Source organism: Lathyrus oleraceus, chromosome 4 (assembly GCF_024323335.1).
Source record: "Lathyrus oleraceus cultivar Zhongwan6 chromosome 4, CAAS_Psat_ZW6_1.0, whole genome shotgun sequence".
In the NCBI taxonomy this organism is placed as follows: domain Eukaryota; kingdom Viridiplantae; phylum Streptophyta; class Magnoliopsida; order Fabales; family Fabaceae; genus Lathyrus; species Lathyrus oleraceus.
The window spans coordinates 268,731,023-268,752,959 of NC_066582.1; the positions used below are offsets into that span (position 1 = coordinate 268,731,023).

The following is a 21,937-nucleotide window of genomic DNA, read 5'->3' on the forward strand; positions in this document are numbered from 1 at the left end:
TTTGCACGACTGTGATGCCTCCCTTTTTAGGTACTACATGCACAGGGCTCACCCACTTACTATCCGAGATCTGATAGATTATGCCTGCCTCAAGTAACTTAAGAACTTCCTTTTTAACAACATCACTCATTATAAGGTTTATTCTTCTCTGATGTTCTCTGGAGGGTTTTGAATCTTCTTCTAGCGAAATCCGATGCATGCATCCGGATGGGCTTATACCTTTCAGGTCAGAGATATTATATCCTAAGGTTGAGGGATATCTTCGTAAGACGTCTAAAATTTGGTTCGTTTCCTCTTGGCTCAAGATAGCACTGACTATAACTGGACGGTTCATCTTTTCATTGAGGAACTCATATCTCAGGTTCTTAGGTAGTTCCTTAAGTTCTAAGGTTGGTTTCTTAGGGCATGGCATAGGATCTGGGGTAAGGGATAAACATTCGTAAAGGTTATCATCGATGTAGGGTTTCTTAAAGTCATCATCTTCCCTTATGAGAGTTGATGGTAACTTAATTGTTTTTATAATTTCTTCTTGTTCTAATTCTCTAACACATTCATCAATGATACCTAAGGTATAACACGCATCTCCCATCACAGGTGCCATAAGAAATTTCGAAAGTATAAATTCTATTTTCTCGTCACCTACCTCAAATGTCAACTTTCCTTTCTTGACATCTATTATGGCTCCTGCAGTCGATAAGAACGGTCTACCTAGAAGGATTGGTATATCATTGTCCTCTTTGATGTACATGACAACAAAATCAGTAGGGATAAATAACTGACCTATCCTAACAGGAACATCTTCTAAAATGCCTATCGGATACTTAACAGATCTATCAGCTAACTGAAGTGACATCTTGGTGGGTTGTAATTCTCCTAAGTTCAACCTCTCACAAACTGCTAAAGGCATTAGGCTCACACTAGCTCCTAAGTCTAGAAAAGCTTTTTCGATGACATGATTTCCCAAAAGACAAAGAATGGAGAAATTTCCAGGATCTTTATCTTTCTTAGCTAACTTGTCCTCGGAAATAGCATTATATTCCATAGGCTTCGGATCGTCAAGTCTACGTTTGTTGGTAAGGATGTCTTTGAGAAACTTTGCATAAGAAGGTATTTGGGGGATGGCTTCTATGAAAGGGATTTCTACATGAAGTTTTTCTATAACTTTAATAAATTTTTTATATTGTTTATTGATCTGGGTTTGTTTGAGTCTTTGTGGATATGGTATAGGTGGTTTATATGGCGGGGGTGGTACGTAAGTTTTATCTTTAGGTTCTTCTCCTTTTTCTCGACCTTTCTGGTTTTCAGATTCCTCTGGTTCCTTTACTTCATCCGGGGGCTTGGTATATTCCTTAGAAATTTTGGGTTCACTCAATCTAGGGTTTGGTGTCTCATCATAAGCGTTTCCACTTCGTAGGGTAATGGCATTGGCTTGCCCTCTCGGATTTTGTTGAGGTTGTCCAGGGAATTATCCTCCAGGTGTAGTCTGAGGGGCTTGGTTTAAGGCTACCTGAGAGATCTGGGTTTCAAGCATCTTGGTACGAGTAACTATTTGGTCAACCTTGGTTCCTAACTGAGTAATCAATTCGTTAACATGAATGTTTTGGTTCATGAACTCCTTGTTTTGTTGGGTTTGAGCGGTGATAAAACTTTCCATAATTTTTTCAAGGCTCGGCTTTGGTGGTACAAGTTGCATAGGTTGATTTGATCTTGGGGCTTGATAACTAGGTCTCGGAGGTACATTATTTTGGATTGAGTTATTGTTTTTATAGGAGAAGTTCGGGTGATTCCTCCATTCGGGGTTGTAGGTATTCGAGTATGGGTTCTCTTGGATGTAGTTCACTTGCTCAGAGTGGGTTTCATTTAATAGACTGCATTCTGCAGATTGGTGTCCTTTGGTTCCACATATCTCACAATCCGACGAAACTGCAGCTGCAGTATTCGGGTTTATGCACATATGTTCGACTTTGAGGGCTAATGCGTCTATTTTAGCTTGCATCATGTCTATAGAGCTTAGTTCATGCGCTCCTCCTTGGGCTTCCTTCTTCTCAACTGTCGCTCGTTCGACTCCCCGTGATTGATGGTTTTGAGCCATATCTTCGATAAGGGCACTAGCTTCAGGATAAGGTTTGTTCATCAGAGCACCGCCTGTGGCAGCGTCGATGGTCATCTTAGTGTTGTAATGAAGTCCATTATATAAGTTTTGAATGATTAACCAATTTTCTAAACCATGATGTGGGCATGCTCGTAACAACTCTTTATATCTCTCCCAAGCTTCGAACAGCGATTCTCCTTGGTTTTGGGTGAATCTAGTTATATGGTTTCGAAGAACGGCGGTCTTACTTGGGGGAAAATATCTAGCAAGGAATACTCTTCTAAGGTTATCCCAAGTCGTAATGGAATTGGGTGGAAGGGAATCTAACCATGATAGGGCTTTATCTCTAAGGGAAAAAGGGAATAATCTTAAACGTATTGCCTCAGGAGAAGCTCCATTGGTTTTAAAAGTGTCTGCTAATTGAAGAAATATTTTTAAATATTGGTTTGGGTTCTCAGTAGCGAGACCTGTGGATTGTCTCTGTTGCACTAGTTGCAACAGGGATGGTTTAAGTTCACAATTATTAGCTGGGATGGTTGGGTTTACTATACTAGAACTAGGTTCTTCATTGGATGGTTGAGCGAAATCCTTAAGAGGTCTTTGGTTTTGATCTTCGGCCATAGCTCTCTTAATTCTATGAAAGAATAAACGTGCGCGAGCGTAACGTTCAGGTTCTGCCAGAGGGTATACTAAGCTTAAACTTCCAGTGTTGCGAGTTCTTCGCATTGACCAGCGGGAAATAGCCTAAGTCTAAACGATATAACAACAGGGAAATGAAATTTGACGAAATTGCTCCCCGGCAACGACGCCAAAAACTTGGTGCGTGCTTTTCGCAAGTATACGAACGCGTCAGAGTAATATAAAAGATTGTCGAATCCATAGAGACCAAGTGTCAATCTATCGTTATCTATTGTTATGGTGTTTATCAAAGGCAATCGAAATAGGTGTTTTTAAAGTGTGCAATGAAAAGTAAAGTTTTGAATAAAGTTCAATTAATAAGGACAGGGTCGAATATAATTCACATAATCAATTAATAATCCAAGTACTTGCTAATAGAACTACTTATGGGCAATGTTTCCTACTTTGAAAAGAACTAATTTAACAGGAACTGTCGCTTTCGTGTATTCAGAATCAAGTTGTACATCCTAATCAAACCCTCTTATTGTCACTTATAAAAAGGCGCGCATTGCGTTAGAGTAGTAAACCTATTTTTAAGAAATATAGTATCTTGACTAAGTTGAAAAGTATTATAACCCTGGATTTCTTAACCAAAAGAGGTTCTCACGAACCAGACTCTAAACTTATAAACGCGTCCGAAAATAGTTTTAAAATCTCTTTTCTTCTTAAGTTAAAAACTCCTAATGAACTAAACAAAGCGCTTTCACTGTTTTTGAAATAGTTAAAAACAATTAAGTTTAGATAGACGTTGGACGGCTTTCGATCTTACCCAACGGAAATTAAGTGCGGGAAAACTTAAGTTGAAAGTTAAAATAGCCCTTAAGTGTTTCTACGAACAATTGTACGGATTATCGGTTTAATTACGATCCTTACATTCTAACCTTATAAATTTAGTTAGACATGGTAAAGTAAAAGTGCATTAAAGTAAATAAAAGTAGTGCGAGTGCGGAAATTAAATAAAAGTAGTGCGAGTGCGGAAAATAAATAAAAGTAGTGCGAGTGCGGGAAATAAATAAAGTAAAGCGAGTACGAGAAATAAATAAAGTAAAGCGAGTGCGGGAAATAAATAAAGTAAAGCGAGTGCGGGAAATAAATAAAGTAAAGCGAGTGCGGGAAATAAATAAAGTAAAGCGAGTGCGGAAAATAAATAAAGTAAAGGCAAAGTAATAAAAACCTGCTCCAATCGGATGGTTGAGTAAATTGCAAAGCGGAAATGAAAATGGCGGCAGGACTAACTTCCTTCCAAAGTGCTCCAAACTCGATTACAGACTCGATCACAGACTCGATTACACAATTGTGGTAACACCCCAATGCGAAGCGATTACCACTTTAAAATACTGAATATATGCCTAAGTGAAACAAAGTTGCTCTGAGTTTGCCTCTGCTCTAAGCTTGGATGATTGAAAAAGTGATTTCGAGTTTATATGTATAAGCAAGTAAAAAGATGGAAATGACAAGGATGCCCTTCAACTTGAAAATGGGAGGGAAAACTTTTCCTCTTGTGGCGCCCGCCACAAGGCCATGGCGCCCGCCACAAGGCCAATTTGAGGCGCCTTAGTGGAAGTAGTGGGGAACGTGGCAGTTGAGGGAAGTTGAGCTGGGACACGTCATGGCATGGTCTATGGCGCCAACCATGGTGGAAGCCACAAGTACAAAATGCTGAATTTTAGGGTTTTTAGCTTTTTTTCACTCCTTTTCTCGATCGGGGCTCCGATTAAAGTAAAAACCTGAAAACAAAGAAAAACATAGTAATAACACAACAAAATAACAATAAAACAACTAAAATGCATGTGAAATCAGAGTCGAAAATACGGTAAATTTCAATGTTATCAGCCATACTAGAGTTTGATTCAATATATCACAAATATCCACCTTGGAACAAACTCTATAACATTAAGGGAACAAACTATCTTTTTTCATACAGCTTTATCAACTGCATACATTTGAAAAACTTGCAACTTGGTAATGTCTTGGTGATCATATCATCAACATTGTGATTTTCCAAAACCTTCAGCACTTGGACTTCTCCATTCTCGATTACCCCTCTGACGAAATGAAGCCTCACATCAATGTGTTTGGTTTTCTCATGATAGGTTGAATTCTTCGACATGTGTATAGAACTTTGAATATCACATTTAACAGTGATAACTCGGCCTTGAATTTTAAGCTCCCTAGCAAAACCTTCAAGCCACAATGCTTCTTTCATAACATCAGTGGGGGAGGTATATTTCGCTTCAGTGGTTGATAAGGAAACAAACTTCTGAAGTGTTGCTTTCCAACTGATTGTCATGTCAAACATATTGAACACATATCCATAAATAGATTTTCTAGAATCCATACAACCTGCATAATTAGAGTCGACATACCCTTCGATTTATTCTTTACTATTTTCACTACATGCGTCACCATAAACCAGGACTCTGTTCAGAGACCCATTTATGTACCTTAGAATCCACTTCAATGCTTTCCAGTGAGTCTTTCCAGGATTCTCCATGTACCTGCTTACAATACTTATTGCATATGCTGTGTCGGGTCTAGTACAGACCATAACATACATCAAAGAACCTACTATGTTAGCATATGACATTCTATTCATATAAGCTCTTTCGACCTTAGTACTGGGACATTGATCTGTACTCAGCTTGAATTGAGGGTTTGTCAGAGTCACAACAGGCTTTGAATTTGACATACCAAAATTTATTGATAATCTTCCGTAGGTATGTCTCTTAAGATAAGCATAATTTCGACTGCTTTCCGTCTCTTCAGATGTCAATCCCAAGAATCCTGGATGCATCTCCTAGATCCTTTATATCGAACTCCTTATTGAATTTAGTCCTCACCTTCATTACATCCTCAACATTGTTGTTTGCTATAAGAATCTCATCCACATAAAGCAACGAAATGACAAATGAATTTCCATGTTAAAATCTGAAGTAAACACAATGGTCAAATTGACTTCTAATGAAACCTATGTGTGCCATGAACGTGTTGAATCTCCTATTCCACTGTCAAGGAGATTGTTTCACTCCATATAAAGATCTATTCAACATTCACACATAATCTTCCTTTCCCCCTTCTGCATACCCTTTAGGTTGCCTCATCAGGATTGTTTCATCAAGATCTCCATACAAGAGAGCAATATTCACATCCATTTGTTCCATTTCTAGGTCAAGTTGTGCCACCATGGCAAGTAACATTCAAATGGACTCGTGCTTCACAATAGAAGAGAACACATCATTGAATTTTTGACACCTTCTTTATGAGTGAAACCCTTAGCGACCAATCTTACCTTGTATTTCTTCGACGTCACTCCTTCGATTCCTTCCTTAACTTTGAAAATCCACTTACAACTGACTAACCTGGCTCTAGCATGTTTCTTGACTAGTTCCCAAGTGTGGTTATCATGAAGAGACTTCATCTCATCATCCATGGCCTTCATCCATTCAGTCTTATTTCGACTCCTTGGATCTTCCTTATAATCTCTAGGTTCTTCATCTAGAACCCCACTTGCAGAGATTAAGGCATAAGTTATGAGATCTGCATACCCAAGTCTTTGAGGTGGCTTGATGACTCTTCTCGGCGTATCTCTTGCCAACAGGTCGACATCGCCATTTTCCTCAACTTACTCAGTATTTTCATCATCTTGTGATTCTTCTTCGACTTGATATGGGATACGCAATTCAACATCGACATGCTCCACCTCAACAGGAATCTCTTCATGTTCCAACTCTTCTTCAAATATCTGTGCACTTCGATTAACGTCATCAATTTTCTTGAAATCCATCTCAGCTTCATTGAAAACTACATCTCTAATTGGGATACACTTCATGTGACATTGATCTATGCACTAGAGCCTATAAGCTTTGACTCATTCAGGGTATCCCATGAACATGCAACTCAGAGCTTTAGGTTCGACATTGTCTTGCCTAATATGAGCATAGGCCATGCAACCAAATACTCTAAGCTTGTCGAGATCTGGTGGGTGTCCCGACCAAACTTATTTAGGTGATTTCATATCTAACACAATCGAAAGACATCTGTTTATCAGATATGTTGTCGTCGAAACAACCTCTGCCCAAAATACCTTCTTTAACCTAACACTAGTCAACATGCATATAACTTTTTCCAAAATGGTTCGATTAAACCTTTAAGACGAACCATTTTGTTAGGGAGTACATGCATTACTTATGTGCCTTGCAATACCAGAGGCTGCACAAAAACTGTCGAAGCCTCATTGCAAAATTCAAGGCTATTATCGGTTCTTAACCTCTTGACCTTTCTGCGAGTCTGATTTTCGACCAGAGTCTTCCAACTTTTGAAGTTCTAAAAATTTTCATCCTTAGTCTTCCGGATGAATACCCATAACTTTCTGGAATAATCATCAACTATGGATAAAAAATACCTCGCTTCTGAATGTGATGGACACCTTGCAGCCCCCCAAAGATCAACATGGATGTAATCAATGGATCTATGTGTTCTTTGTTTGCCTTTATTGAACTTCACTTTGTAAGATTTTCCAAGTACACAAGGTTCACAAAACTTCAGCTTTTTGACTTTGTCTCCACCAAGTAGATTTTGTTTCCCCAATTCGACCAGACCCCTTTCACTGACATGACTTAATCTCATGTGCCAGATTTTTGTCTTCGTCAAAGGTTTCGTGGATGCAACATTTGCAGAACCACTGATAACTTCAACTTCAAGGGTATACAAGCCTTTTTTATTCACATGCATCTTAAGACTTCCTTCAACCCTTTTATGACTTTTAGAATACTTTTCTCTCCTTGGAAAATATATCTTTTATTGTCGAATTCACCAAGAGAAATCAAATTCTCTTTAAATCAGGTACATATCTGACTTCAGTCAACAACCTTATTGACTCATCATGGAGCTTGAATCTCATAGATCCAACACCTGCAATATTGCAAGCTTTATTGTCTCCAAGCAATACAGATCCACCATCTTGATCACATAGTTCCTCGAACAAGTCTTCATTTAGAGTATGTTCCAAGTGCAACCTGAATCTATAATCCACTCTTTACTTGAGTCGCCGCTTGAAACCATAAGAACATCAAATGAGTCGAAATCATATTTAACAATGGATGTGTTACCATTATCCTTACCTCTGTAATCTTTCAGGAGTTCAGGGCACACTTTTCTTGTATGACTCTCATTCTTACAGTGATGACATCGAATACCAGATGCATTACCACTATAAGACTTTAGCTAACTTTTACCGTTCTTCTTGTCAAACTTCCTATCTCTCTTTGTGAATTTCGCCTTAACTGACATGCCTTCACCAGTCGAAGATGGTGCTCCTTTCGTTCGTTCGAATCCTTAGAATACAAGGCTGATTGATCTTCTTCAAAGGTCAGAGACTCTCTTCCATACAAGAGAGCTTATTTGAAGTGAGCATGTGATCTGGGCAAAGAACACAACAACAACAGTGCTTGATCTTCATCCTCAATCTTGACATCGATATTTTCAAGATCAAGAATCAACTTGTTGAACATATCCAACTACTCATCTAGAAATTTGTCTTCACTCATCTTGAATGAATACATAGCTTACTTCAGGTAGAGGTGATTGACCAACGATTTGGTCATGTACAAACTTTTGAGTTTCACCCATAACCCCGAAGTCGTCATCTACTTCGAAACCTGTCGAAGAACCTTATCACCAAGGCTCAATAAGATGGCTTTATGGGTTATCTCTACCATAGTCGTTTTTTATTTGTCCGTTAACGCAACGTCCATGGCTTTAGCTACCTTCAACGCTTCTAAACAACCCTGCTGAACCAATAGGACTTTCATCTTCAAGCGCCATAGACCGAAATTGTCCACTCTAGTGAACTTTTCAATCTCATACTTTGTAGACGACATCTCCTCCACGCTCACCGCACCAATTTGTTATTAAAACGATACCAGAATAACAAAGTATAATCAGTTTCTTGATCGATAAGAAACCCACAAGGATCGAAAAAGGGAAGCAAGAAGAACACAACAAGTTGGTTATAAAATGCTATTATTTACTTTCTCTTTGAAACAAGATTACAAGTGTTACATAATAGAAAATAACTTCTCTCACCCTAATTAGGATTTGCGTTATGGAATAATGAGAGACTAGTATGTAATTTATAAGAAAACTAACACACTAAACTAATGTACTTTTGCACACAGGCCCATTACACAAGCTAACTTAGAGAACAAGCTAACTTAAACATTGGGCATAACAAACATGCCCAATTCGACATGCAAACAATCCTAACGTACTTCGACTACAACATGTGAACAGACTTCGACGACATGTTAATGATCCTGTCGGATTGTCAAACCAAGAAGCTATCGTTCGACCATATTAGAGTTCGATACAATATCTCACAACTTTATATCCAATCCTCTTCCCCAATAACTTGACAATGACTCCTCTTCAAGGTCGGTGGATTCATTTCTCTTCTAATTCTGATAGAACGGATTTTGGACAATCATAGTCTCCTACATTCCCCTTCTCCACTATTATCCCTTCTTCTTCTTCCTCTCCATCCAAATCATCTCTCAGCACATCAGTTAGATGAAATGATGCATTAGAACTCTCTTGGAGATCTTGTTCATCCACACTCTTGCCAATGCTTTCCGTAATTTTCTTTGTACTTCTCTCTTGGAGATCTTGTTCATCCACACTCTTGCCAATGCTTTCCGTATCCATGGTTGTCTCAATTAGATTAGTTTTTTTAAAAAAGTATTAGACTTAGGGCCAGTTTGTTTTATCTTTAAAAAAATGGATTTTTTCTTTGTATTTTTGAAAATGGATTCTACAAAAATGTTTTTCAAAATATTATAAATTTTTCTAATTTTTTTTTTTATAAATTAAAAGATTGAATTGTTCATTCTATAACATAAATATACATTATTGAAGATCAAAACATTGTCAAAATCACAATTTTTTTAAAATGTTGTATCTTAAAAATGATTTTTATGAAAAGCTATTTGAAATAGCTTCAAAATTAAGTAATTTTTTGAAAATTTGATATCCAAAAACAGTTTCGATAAAATGATGAAATACCTAAAATAATATTTTAAGAATAACTATTCAAACCAAATTTTCATTTGAAGCTTTTATAAAAAGTTTCTTTGTAAATTTTTTTTACACTAAAATATGTAACACTATAAAAATCATTTTTAAAAAAAGCCAAAACAAACTGACTCTTTGTTCTTTAATTTATCAATATATAACAAAATTCACAAATTATAATTATCAATGTTCTTAGATAAAAAAGATTAAAAAAATATTCTTGATTTATGAAAACAATAATCTCTTACTACTTCGATACAGACCTATGCTTGCAGCGTGTCATAGCAGGATCCAACACCGAGGCTGAATATGGGAGCCTCTTACATGTGTCAACTGAACTTTTGTGGATTCAAACTTTCCTCAAACATTGTGTTCTAGTGCAGCCACCTATAGTATTCTGGGACAATAGTAGCATGTCATTTCTCAAGCACTATAACTGCTATGTTGTGACTGATTTTGCAGTAATGAAAACTAGAAAACAGAGTTACAAATCAAAACCTCCTGTACCATTCTCCCTATTTTAATATTATCTTTATCTTTGACATGTTATGGACTTTGACAATTCACTCAATTGAAGCTCATGGGAATATGGATTGAATGGATCACCTTTAAATGAGTTACAACTTACATGTATGATGTTCAAATGGATTCTTAAAAGAATTATTTTGCTACCTTATAACAGATACAACTGATGCATCAAAAAATCAATCTACAAGTTGCATAAGCTATAAAGCTAATTGAAAAACAGCATCTTTCTGAGAGAAACAAAAAACAGAAATATAAATCCCCCTTATTATTAATCAACATGATGGTTATCTGTTAGTTCTTTAAACCAAAAACTACAGATGAATATCCCACAGTTCATCTCCACAAGGAAGCTCAACAGATTCTACGAAGTCCAAAGAAACAAAAAAAAACAAAAAAAAATGAATTCTTTGGATAGGGAAAGATAATATGAAGAGCTTCAGGAGCCACTGCTTCTCTCTGTGGAAAATAAATTGGTCCTTAGTTTTGCAGCATCCACTGCATGATGTCCTTCCTAATAACACCTGCCGGCCAGTAAGCATTACCGTTTGATCTAAAGGCATCGTGAGGATACATACTGAGGTACCGATAGTGGGTGGTTGTCCCAGCAGGATTTGCTGGTCGCAACATACTTGCAATGGTGGGGAAAGGTTTTGGCCATATACTTGACGATGGGGTAAATAAACGCTTATTTGATCCCCTCTTGAATAAGGTGTAGTAACTAGGTCTTTTGAGGTATGAAGACTTAGGTTGAAGCTTTGTTGTTCTTATACTTGAACTAGCACCATTTGTAGGTGATCCACCATGAATCTGAGCTGACGGTTTCATTCGATCGAGCCATCGCAAAATGAAGTTTCCGAGATTCCGACCAACTTCTATGTCCCTTTCTTGAATGTTCTGATGAACTTTGATTGCCACATCAAATACAGAACGTGTTCTTCTGTGAAATGACAACATAAAAACCAGTGAGGAAATTGTATTATGTCAAACTATGGCCTGTAACACAAACACAAACAAAATGATCATGTGATAATTACTAAACAAAATGCTCTAAAATCTTATTTTATCTCTTGTCTTACTATCTCCGCAATTGCAGTGTGATTTAAAATCACGCGACCGCCATGTTAGGAACCACGTCAGACAACTTCGTTTAAATTTGATGCAATTTTGAGGATCAATTTGATGGTAAAAATGTGAATGAAAAAAGCAACATCATGATGTCTCAGATATCTATGGGGATTGGGGGAGCAACTAGTAATTGCAAACAAATGCAAGAAATGAAATTGGAAGACGGAAACATTGAATTAAAATTGAAAAAGGGAAAAAGAGAATACCGATGAAGAAATTGGCGGATCTGAGAGTGGTTAGGGTTTACGATCCTACGTTGAATCCTGAGAGCGAGCCTGTAAGTTCGCTTGAGACCCAGAAAATACGCAGTTCCGAGTGTAATCTCCCATAGCACCATGATCGCAATATAGCTCTAATTTCTTCTAAAACTTTAATTAATTAATAGGATTATTAATGTAATAACTAATAATGTGTTATGTTCTCTGAACTTTAATATAATCATTTCTTTGCCTGTTGTGCAAGTTTCTTTTCGTTTCTCCAGCCGCCACACTTAGCGATCGATCGCAGTGTTATTTTTTTCTTCGTGTCTCTTGTGATTTCATCGTTGCCGTTCAGTTTTGGAATCCGATTCATCTCAGCCGTTGAATTGTTTTATGAAAACCTATGAGCGTGGCGTTTTGTCGTACCATCGTAAAGGCCACGGTATGAACATTGTCAAGGGTCAAGAATTTATTCCACCACAGAAACTCTAATGATAAAAATATTATTCGTATTATTTATTTTTCAAAACTTTACTCTTTTAAAAACATTTATTTTGGAAAAATGATAAGAAATGAAAAAAAAAATCTGGTAGTTATTCTAAAAAATTCGGTACAAATTTTTTTGAAAAAATCTGGTAGTTATTTTCAATTTAAAAAAAAAATCAGTATTTTATTGTATTTTTACGGTATATTTTTAAATATCAAGTATTTTCATTGTATATTTTTAAATATCAAGTATTTTTTAGATAGTAGTTGTGTATTTTCCATTTTTTTTTTAAAAATTTCAATATTTTTTTATCGGAGATCTCAAAATATCTGAGAAAAATCAAAAAATTATGGATAATAGTTGTATATATCGATTACATGTCCATCTTCTTTTTTCATTAACGTGAGACAATGAAGTGTGTTAGTTAGCTATAATCACAAGATATTTGACACAGGTATAACTTAAGAAGGCATGGTTTCAAGATGTACTATTAGTTGAAAATTGATTCTAAATTAAATGGGTCAAAGCTAGAATCATATATATGAGCAATTTCTCAATAGTATTTCAAAGACTCTCTAAATTATTTTAGAGTCTACACGCATGAATACTCGTGATAATTTAACTTACATAAGATAAATGAAAATTCGCAATGTAAGCAAGAAAGAAATTTGCTATTAAGCAATGAAGAGAAGAGTTCAAATTTTTTTCCTGAATCTAAAACAGTTTATTTATAGACTAAATGGTATAGTTTCATAAGGTTGCAATCATTGATCAAACACATCATTTCACCCAGTATTGCAGTTTTATCCATTAAGTGTTGCAACTCTTTATTAAGTATTACAACTATTTGAATTCAAAATAATGAATGGGAGAAACGACCATTGCCACATGTGGCAGCTTGCCGCCACCACCTGATTGCTTTGATGTGTCGTGCCTAAGTGCTCAAGGGCCACATATAAACTGTCACTATCGCCTCTGCGCCCACGGTCTTGGTCCCGGAGTTGGAGTCGGTACCACCGGTGGCAACAAGAAGTGTAAAGATGACAAATGACATATAGACTTAGAACCACTACACTCATTCATGTAGCACTCTCTCCTCTTTATCTCCATCATGAGTTAATAAGTGCAATGATAGAAAGATGGATCAAGTGGTGGGCCTTGACAGTGGGCCCAAACCAAAGGTTTTGAGGGTTTACAAGAGAAGTAAAAGAATAAAAGAATAAAAGAAATAATCATAGGAGTTTGTTAGAGTTATTATAGGAATTAGTTATTACAGAAGTTTGTTATTTTAATTAGGGGGGTTTGTTTCGATAAAATAGGAATAAGCTTGTGGCTATAAAAGAGGACATAAAGGTAGGATTTAGGTATCGGGGAAATCAATTAGGATTCACCATCTTGGTGAGGGAAGCACTGTGTGCTTAGGGGCTGATTGGTATTCACCATCAGTTGTTACTTTCATTATTATTTTACAATCGATTCATTCTTTTATTATTCCATTCAATTATTCTTTATTTCTCCCATATATTCATATAAGAACCTAACAATTGGTCCGACCTACCGGATCAAAAAAATCACCACCACACCAAAATTGTAGATGCCACGAAAGCCCAAGATGGGGGATCGTATGGACGTGTTGGAAACACAGAGGGGTGACGTCGAAACACAGATGATGGACATCAAAGCAACACTACAGGCGTTAGCTCAACAGATGCAACAACAAAGCGCTGTTCTCTCTGATTTATGCAAACAGATCGGTCAGAAGAATACGAATCAGGAGAGTGGGGGTCCCATGGGTGAGTCTTCGCATGAGGAATCACGTTTGTCAAGGAAGAAGGTGAAATTGCCATTATTCGAAGGAGTCGATCCTGTTGCATGGATCACACGAGCTGAGATCTATTTTGATGTGCAGAATACGACTGATGAAATGCGAGTGAAGTTGGCACGTCTGAGTATGGAAGGTTCTACAATACACTGGTTTAACCTTTTGATGGAAACAGAGGACAATCTGTCCTGGGAAAAGTTGAAAAAGGGTCTGATTACGCGCTATGGAGGAAGACGTCTGGAAAATCCTTTTGAGGAATTATCCACGTTGAAACAGAGGGGTAGTGTAGAAGAATTTGTGGAAGCTTTTGAGCTTTTGTCGTCACAAGTGGGAAGACTTCCAGAGGAACAATATCTGGGTTATTTTATGAGTGGTTTGAAGCCACAAATTCGTCGTAGGGTTCGGACTTTCAATCCTCTGAATCGGATGCAGATGATGCGTATTGCAAAAGACGTAGAGGAAGAGTTGAGAGAAAATGATGATGACGCGGACAGATACGGTAGCAAAAAAGGAGGGCAGGATCGATGGGGCCGTAGTGATTGGGCCGAGCCAACTTTTCGGAACAGGAACGGGTCAAATCTGAAAGAGACAAGTCGTTCCAGTTGGGCCAATCCGACTCAGAAAACAGGATCAAGTGGATCTAACACGCTGTCTACGATGTCGTTAGCTTCAACTGGGAAAAAGGGTGAGAATGATTCGCGACCTGAAAAAGGGAAAGGGATTCGCAGCATTCGCAACGACGAGATGGATGAGAGAAGGGCGAAGGGGTTGTGTTTCAAGTGCGGTGGAAAGTATCACCCTACTCTCCATAAGTGTCCTGAGAGATCCTTACGAGTATTGATTTTGGGTGAAGGAGAAACTCTTAACGATGAAGGTGAAATCGTATCTATGGAAGAAGTGCAAACTGATGAGGAAGAGGGGGAGGAGGTAGAATGTCAATCCATGGGTGTGTTGGGAAGTATGAGTGGAAATCGTACCATGAAAATTGAGGGAAAAATTGAAAATGTGGATGTGTTCGTGTTGATCGATAGTGGTGCGAGCCACAATTTCATCTCCCCTCAAGTAACAAATGCGTTGGGGTTAGAAATCACTCCTGACCCTGCCAGGAGCATCAAACTTGGAGATGGACATAGGGTGAATTCTCAAGGGGTGTGCAAAGGAATTGTAATAAAGATGGGTTCTGTGAAAGTAGTCATTGATGCGTTGGTACTGGATCTGGGAGGTTTGGATATAGTATTGGGAGTCTTATGGCTGAGCACACTAGGAAAGGTAATAATGGATTGGAAGGTGTTGTCTATGCAGTTCATGTATGAGGGGCAGATGGTTAAGGTGTTGGGTCAAGGTAGCAGGCAAGAGGAGCATAGTTATCTGAACTCCTTTTTGGATGACAACCAGAATAGGATGGGAACTGAATGGTGGGGATCTCAGCATCACCAATTGGAAGCTGGCGAGATCTCTGTGCCAACAGAAGTAATTGCGATTCTGGAACAATTTCCAGCAGTTTTTAAAGATCAAATTCAGCTGCCTCCGGAGAGATCTCAAGTGCACCATATCAAATTATTTCCAAATCATGGAACAATCAATGTTAGGCCCTACCAGTATCCTCACCATCAGAAGGAGGAGATTGAGAAACAAGTGACTGAACTGTTGCAGGAAGGAGTGATCAAACCCAGTATGAGTGCTTTCTCTAGTCCGGTGATTTTGGTAAAAAAGAAAGATAAAAGTTGGAGAATGTGTGTGGATTACAGAGCGCTTAACAAAGCTACAGTTCCGGATAAGTACCCTATTCCCATCGTAGACGAATTATTGGATGAATTATACGACTCGACTATTTTTTCGAAGATTGACCTTAGGTCCGGTTATCATCAAATCAGGGTGCATGAAGATGATATTCCCAAAACAGCTTTTAGAACTCACAATGGCCACTATGAGTATCTCGTGATGCCATTTGGGTTAATGAATGCTCCAGCCACGTTCCAAGCAACCATGAATGATATTTTTAGGCCCTTTTTGAGGAAATTTGTCTTAGTTTTTTTTGACGATATTCTCATATACAATAAGAACATTCAAGAGCATCAAAAGCACTTATGTCAGGTTCTTTCTGTTTTACTTGAGAACTGTTTTATTGCAAATCAAGCTAAGTGTAAGTTTGGGTGTAAGCAGATTGACTACTTGGGGCACATTATCTCAGGTAAAGGGGTAGCAGTAGATCCTGCGAAAGTAAGGTGCATTTTGGATTGGCCAGAACCAAAGAATGTAAAAGGAGTTCGTGGATTTTTGGGACTTACTGGGTACTATAGAAAATTTATTAAGGATTATGGCAAAGTGGCCAAGCCTTTGACTGAGCTGACCAAGAAGGATAACTTTGCGTGGGGAACAGAGACAAATGCAGCTTTTCAATTGATGGAGATTATCATGACTTCACCCCCTGTTTTGGTACTACCTAATTTTTCTCTACCCTTTGAAGTGGAATGTGACGCAGCTGGTAGAGGTATCGGAGCAGTGTTAATGCAGCAAAGGAAACCTGTAGCATTTTTCAGCAAAGCATTATCTCAAGGCAATTTAGCAAAGTCGGTGTATGAAAAAGAGCTTATGGCCTTGGTATTGTGCATCCAGCATTGGCGAAACTACTTGTTGGGAAAGCAATTCACAGTATACACGGATCACAAGAGTCTAAAACACTTCCTGCAGCAGAGAATAACTTCCCCAGACCAGCAGTGTTGGTTGGCTAAGTTGCTTGGCTATCAGTTTGAGGTGAAGTACAAACCAGGGAGGGATAACAAAGCTGCTGATGCTCTATCCAGACGTGATGACGATGCTGATTTGGGTACCTTGATTTCGTACCCGCAATGAACCGATAGCAAAAAAAATTTAGATGAGGTGAAAGATGATCCAGAAATTCAGGACATGATACAAACCGTGTTGTCTGCTCCTGATTCTAAGCCAGGCTATTCTGTTAAGCAAGGTGTGTTGTTTTATCATGGCAGGCTGGTTCTTTCTCCTAAGTCCCCATCTATCCCTCTACTGTTGGAGGAATTTCATTGCACTCCTACTGGTGGACATTCAGGTTTCTTGAGAACTTATCGGAAGCTGGCGGATAATTTATATTGGCTGGGAATGCAGAAGTCGGTGAGAGAATTTGTGCGTGCTTGTGATATCTGTCAAAGACAAAAGTATGCGGCCACTACTCCCGGAGGTTTGTTGCAACCTCTCCCCATTCCTAATGGTATTTGGGAGGATCTTTCGCTAGATTTCATTACGGGTTTGCCTAAGTCTAAGGGTTATGAGGCTGTACTGGTGGTTGTGGATAGGTTGTCTAAGTACAGTCACTTCATACTGCTCAAGCATCCTTACACAGCTAAGTCCATTGCTGAATTGTTTGTAAAAGAAATAGTGCGGCTTCATGGAATTCCAAAGTCCCTTATCAGTGACAGGGATCCCTTATTCGTGAGCCATTTTTGGTTGGAATTATTTAAACTGCAGGGCACTAAATTGCAGATGAGTTCTGCCTATCATCCAGAAACGGATGGGCAAACGGAGGTGATAAATAGATGTCTGGAAAGCTATTTGAGATGTTTTGCTTCAGATTAACCCAAAACTTGGTCAACTTGGCTTTCGTGGGCTGAGTTTTGGTACAATATCACCTATCATGTGTCGATTGGGAGAACTCCGTTTGAAGTGGTTTATGGAAGGCATCCTCCTAGTATTCTGCGGTTTTTATCAAATGAGACTAAGGTGGCTGCGGTGGCATTAGAGCTAAGTGAGAGATATGAGGCTCTAACACAACTTAAATCACATCTACAAAGAGCGCAAGAACAGATGGCGAGCTATGCTAACAAGAAGAGAAGAGATGTGCGTTTTCAGGTGGGTGAATGGGTTTTTTTGAAATTAAGACCTCACAGACAGCAGTCAGTGGTTAAACGGATCAATAAAAAATTAGCGGCACGTTTTTATGGGCCTTTCAAAGTTATAGCTAAGGTTGGAGAAGTGGCATATAGGCTACAACTGCCTGATCAGTCCAGGATCCATCCAGTTTTTCATGTATCACTATTGAAGAAAGCAGTGGGAGACTATCAGGTTCTAGGCGAACTTCCCAAAGATTTGGAACTCACAGATGACAGTGATGTGTACCCAGAGAAGGTCATGGGCTCTAGGGTGACTATGAAGGGAGGAGTGACTGTGCAACAAAGTCTCATTAAATGGAGGCACAAGACATGGGAGGATAATGCAGTGTTGCAGGGTCAATTTCCAGATTTTTGCCTTGAGGACAAGGCCGTTTCTATGGAGACGGGAATTGATAGAAAGATGGATCAAGTGGTGGGCCTTGACAGTGGGCCCAAACCAAAGGTTTGGAGGGTTTACAAGAGAAGTAAAAGAATAAAAGAATAAAAGAAATAATCATAGGAGTTTGTTAGAGTTATTATAGGAATTAGTTATTACAGAAGTTTGTTATTTTAATTAGGGGGGTTTGTTTCGATAAAATAGGAATAAGCTTGTGGCTATAAAAGAGGACAGAAAGGTAGGATTTAGGTATCGGGGAAATCAATTAGGATTCACCATCTTGGTGAGGGAAGCACTGTGTGCTTAGGGGCTGATTGGTATTCACCATCAGTTGTTACTTTCATTATTATTTTACAATCGATTCATTCTTTTATTATTCCATTCAATTATTCTCTATTTCTCCCATATATTCATATAAGAACCTAACATGCAACTATATATAAAGAATATGAAAGTGTGTTAAACTTTCAATGTGATACTTTTCCTACATATTGAATGGTTACTTACATACTTGCAATGTATCATGTTATTATTGAAACACAACAACAATTATGTATTCAATTACTCTCTTCATTAATTAATAATTACAACAATTATCCATGTGTTTTAATAATGACAAAACCAATTTCAAAAAAGGAAATAACGAATGCTAATACAGTTAAGTATCTTTCGATTGAACTTAACCTTAGTAAATACAACACAAATCTAATTGGAATTTCATGTAGCAAAATTCGCAACTTGTTCCTCCATATGATTAGATCAATGTTACCTTACACATACTCTATAATTGCTCTTCGCCAACATCTCTCACCTAACACTATTTGTGGCTATGTGTTTTTCCTGACTTGTGAATTTATTGTGAGAGAAACTCCAACTCTCACTTTGAGACGATTTCATCCAAAAATTCACATAGGTGAAATTCATATTGTATCTATTTTAGTTGAGATATATATTCTCAAGAGTTTTAAAAAATCAACCCTCTGTTAGCTGGGATTTTCGACAGGGTCAAAATTCTCAGCGCAATGAGAAGACTTGAAAAAAGTTGGAAGTCTAAAAGGACATTTTTGACATATTGTGTTAGTTAAAGAAGTTCAAGTCTCAAGATGAGAGATAAAGATTGAGACTTAGTGTTTTTCTAAAAAGAAATATTTCGTCAAACACTTCGACGACAGTGGTTGTTAAAGATTTCGACGTCAGTAAGACACGTCGACCAACAGTTATTTTGGCGCGAAAAAGTGTTAGTTTAAATCGAGTGACAACTTCTCAATTTTATCCAAAGGGACACGTGGAAGATACTTCAGAAGCGAAAATCATGTTGAAATCTATGTGGCAAGTGATGAGGAGAAGAACGTTACAAAACAATTATTTTACACTTGTATAAATAGGAGTTCCAATATTAGGATTCAATGTGTTCTTTTGATTTCAGTATAAAACTCAAAAAACACGAAGTACCTAGTGTAGAGAGAAAAGAGTTTCACTGAGCAAAATGTATGATTTCTGAAACACCATTTCTTTTTTAATGCAAAGTCATTTACTTCCTTTTATCTTCTTTGCAAATTTTCTTTCACGCATTTATTAATTTTATTGTCACTTTACATTCACTTTTACAAAGTTGTCTTTTAGCATTGTCGAAATTACTTACATTCCAAACAATTTATCTTTTTGTATCATCTTTACTTAAAGACTTCGACTAAGTCAAAATCCTTCACTTTTTCTATCCAAAATTATAAGAAAAATCTTAGCATTATGTCATAGGATTATCTAGTCGATCATGTAAGTAACATTCAATAAGAGACTAACGTTTATTTACCAAATTTCATAGTAAACAAATTAGCACGCCCAGTGGGACCTGTGCTAAAACTTTTTATCTATTGTAAATTTTATAGTTTTCCTTTTACATAAGTGTTATGTGTGCATGAAATATTCCGAATATTTGTATGTGTTTAAGAAGTGGAAAATCTTTACCAAAAATGACGAGTCCTTATATGGATAATTCGAATCACAAAACAATCCTAAAAATATAGTAGAACAACCAGTCGTGGCGACAGTTGAAGAGTGAGTTATTTCAACGACTGTTAGAATAACTGCTCTTATGGTATCGTAAACGCCAATTGCACCAATACCGTCGTAGGGGATCATACCCCCATCGCAACCAGGAAAATCTCCTTTTAACCCTGTAGTTGCAAGACCTTTATTTGGTTTTTCAATGCCAAACAATAATAGGGAATACCCTTATGGCATGCCAACGTTGATGATGTTTGGCCTTCATACTAATATGTTGACATATAAAGACAATGCAATGGCCATTGGGCCATCATCTAATCCCCATAATGCTTCTGCTTTGACCATAAATAATATGGTTAGACCAGAGGGATAAGCTATATTCCTCAAGTGACGCCATCTTTAAATACAACATGTATGATGGCTATGAGGTAACAAATGGATGAAAGTAACTTATAAATGGTTAATACTTTGACCCAACAAATGGGAACTATATTTAATCCTTTGATTACAAATACAAACCAAACCTATGAGTTATTAGCCAATCAAATGGGTAGAATAGTCGACTTTTTCAGCATGCCTCAAGTTCAGGCGCGACCAACCCCTCAAATTTCAAACGTTTGGTAAGTCGAAACGCCTGAGAACGAGATGAACCAGGTAAACTTATGCCAATATTAAGGTTTTCGACCATCATAACCCACCCCACATAGAAAGGACGGAAAATACATATGTCAACATAATCCTAGGCCAGTAATTGTACAAAGAAATCAAGATGCTGACCAAGTGCTTCGACATGTCTCAGAAAATAACTTTGGGGGGGGGGGGGGTATAACAATATAGCTAATGTGGTTGAACAAATTTTGGCCCATAATGGCCTTAATGTGGGACTCTATATAACCAATTTTATATCACCCTTTTCAGAATATATTTGACAAAATAAGCTCACTAGGGGTTGGAAAGTCCCCAAGTTCACCAAGTTCACTTGTGACACTAGTGAATCTATGGTCGAACATGTCGCTAGGTATCAAACTGAGATTGGCGACATAACAAACAATGAGAATTTTAAAATGAAGTATTTTCCAAATTCTCTGATGAAAAAATGCCTCCACTTGGTTTACCACACTCCTTATAAACTTGGAGTCAATTGGAGAGATTGTTCCATGAACAATTTCACATGGGTCATTTGAAGATTAACCTCAAGGAGTTGGCCAATGTTAGGAAAAAGTCCCTGAGTCAATTGACGATTATTTGAACAGGTTCATACTACTTAAAGTACGGTGCTTTATGCAAGTCCCTGAACATAAGTTAGTCAAAATGGATGCCAGAGGTCTAGATTATTCCGTTTGGAAGAATTGATATACTTAATACCTTAGGGACATGGCATAATTGGCATATAGGATTCTCCAGGTCGAACGCTTAAAAACAGGAAATGCCAGAATTAATAAGTACCATAAAAAAGAAAAGGTTACATATGTAGAAATAAATGAATCTCTCTCATACCTAAGTGACAAGTATGTCAAAGAGAGTGAGGTCAATGTTGTTGAACTTAAGCCTAGGCCCCCATATGTGTGTAAATTTCTGAAGTCGTCGAACGGGAAGAATCCTATCAAACCCAACAAGAATGATAAATTTGTCACAAAAACATATACTTTTGA

At 37.6% G+C, this 21,937-nt stretch overlaps 2 protein-coding genes and 1 non-coding gene across 3 annotated transcripts; 2 read left to right on the forward strand and 1 right to left on the reverse strand.

Moving 5' to 3' along the window:
* Positions 1 to 2,222: 2,222 nt before the first annotated feature.
* On the forward strand, positions 2,223 to 2,329 carry LOC127077007 (small nucleolar RNA R71). The gene has a single exon (XR_007786998.1). It is a non-coding gene; the product is annotated as a small nucleolar RNA R71 (small nucleolar RNA).
* An 8,283-nt stretch (positions 2,330 to 10,612) lies between these two features.
* On the reverse strand, positions 10,613 to 12,138 carry LOC127075028 (uncharacterized). The gene is made up of 2 exons (XM_051016467.1): positions 11,698 to 12,138; positions 10,613 to 11,303 (listed from the first exon to the last, which is right to left on the reverse strand). The coding sequence occupies exons 1-2, from the start codon at positions 11,826 to 11,828 to the stop codon at positions 10,844 to 10,846; spliced, it is 591 nt and encodes a 196-aa protein (XP_050872424.1). The 5' UTR covers positions 11,829 to 12,138; the 3' UTR covers positions 10,613 to 10,843.
* Positions 12,139 to 13,790: 1,652 nt separating this feature from the next.
* Positions 13,791 to 18,389, forward strand: LOC127137010 (uncharacterized). Its single transcript, XM_051063509.1, has 4 exons — positions 13,791 to 16,827; positions 16,876 to 17,381; positions 17,484 to 17,540; positions 17,736 to 18,389. The coding sequence occupies exons 1-4, from the start codon at positions 13,791 to 13,793 to the stop codon at positions 18,387 to 18,389; spliced, it is 4,254 nt and encodes a 1,417-aa protein (XP_050919466.1).
* Positions 18,390 to 21,937: the final 3,548 nt, after the last annotated feature.

What these genes read in the sequence shown, in the direction of transcription:
- LOC127075028 (XM_051016467.1), bottom strand. Translation starts at nt 11,828, where the DNA reads ATGGTGCTATGGGAGATTACACTCGGAACTGCGTATTTTCTGGGTCTC. An exon ending in ATCCGCCAATTTCTTCATCG is followed by an intron (nt 11,304 to 11,697) that starts GTATTCTCTTTT and finishes GTCATTTCACAG; the next exon opens with AAGAACACGTTCTGTATTTG.
- LOC127137010 (XM_051063509.1), top strand. Translation starts at nt 13,791, where the DNA reads ATGGGGGATCGTATGGACGTGTTGGAAACACAGAGGGGTGACGTCGAA. An exon ending in TGATGACGATGCTGATTTGG is followed by an intron (nt 16,828 to 16,875) that starts GTACCTTGATTT and finishes AAAAAAATTTAG; the next exon opens with ATGAGGTGAAAGATGATCCA. An exon ending in AAACGGATGGGCAAACGGAG is followed by an intron (nt 17,541 to 17,735) that starts GTGATAAATAGA and finishes AATGAGACTAAG; the next exon opens with GTGGCTGCGGTGGCATTAGA.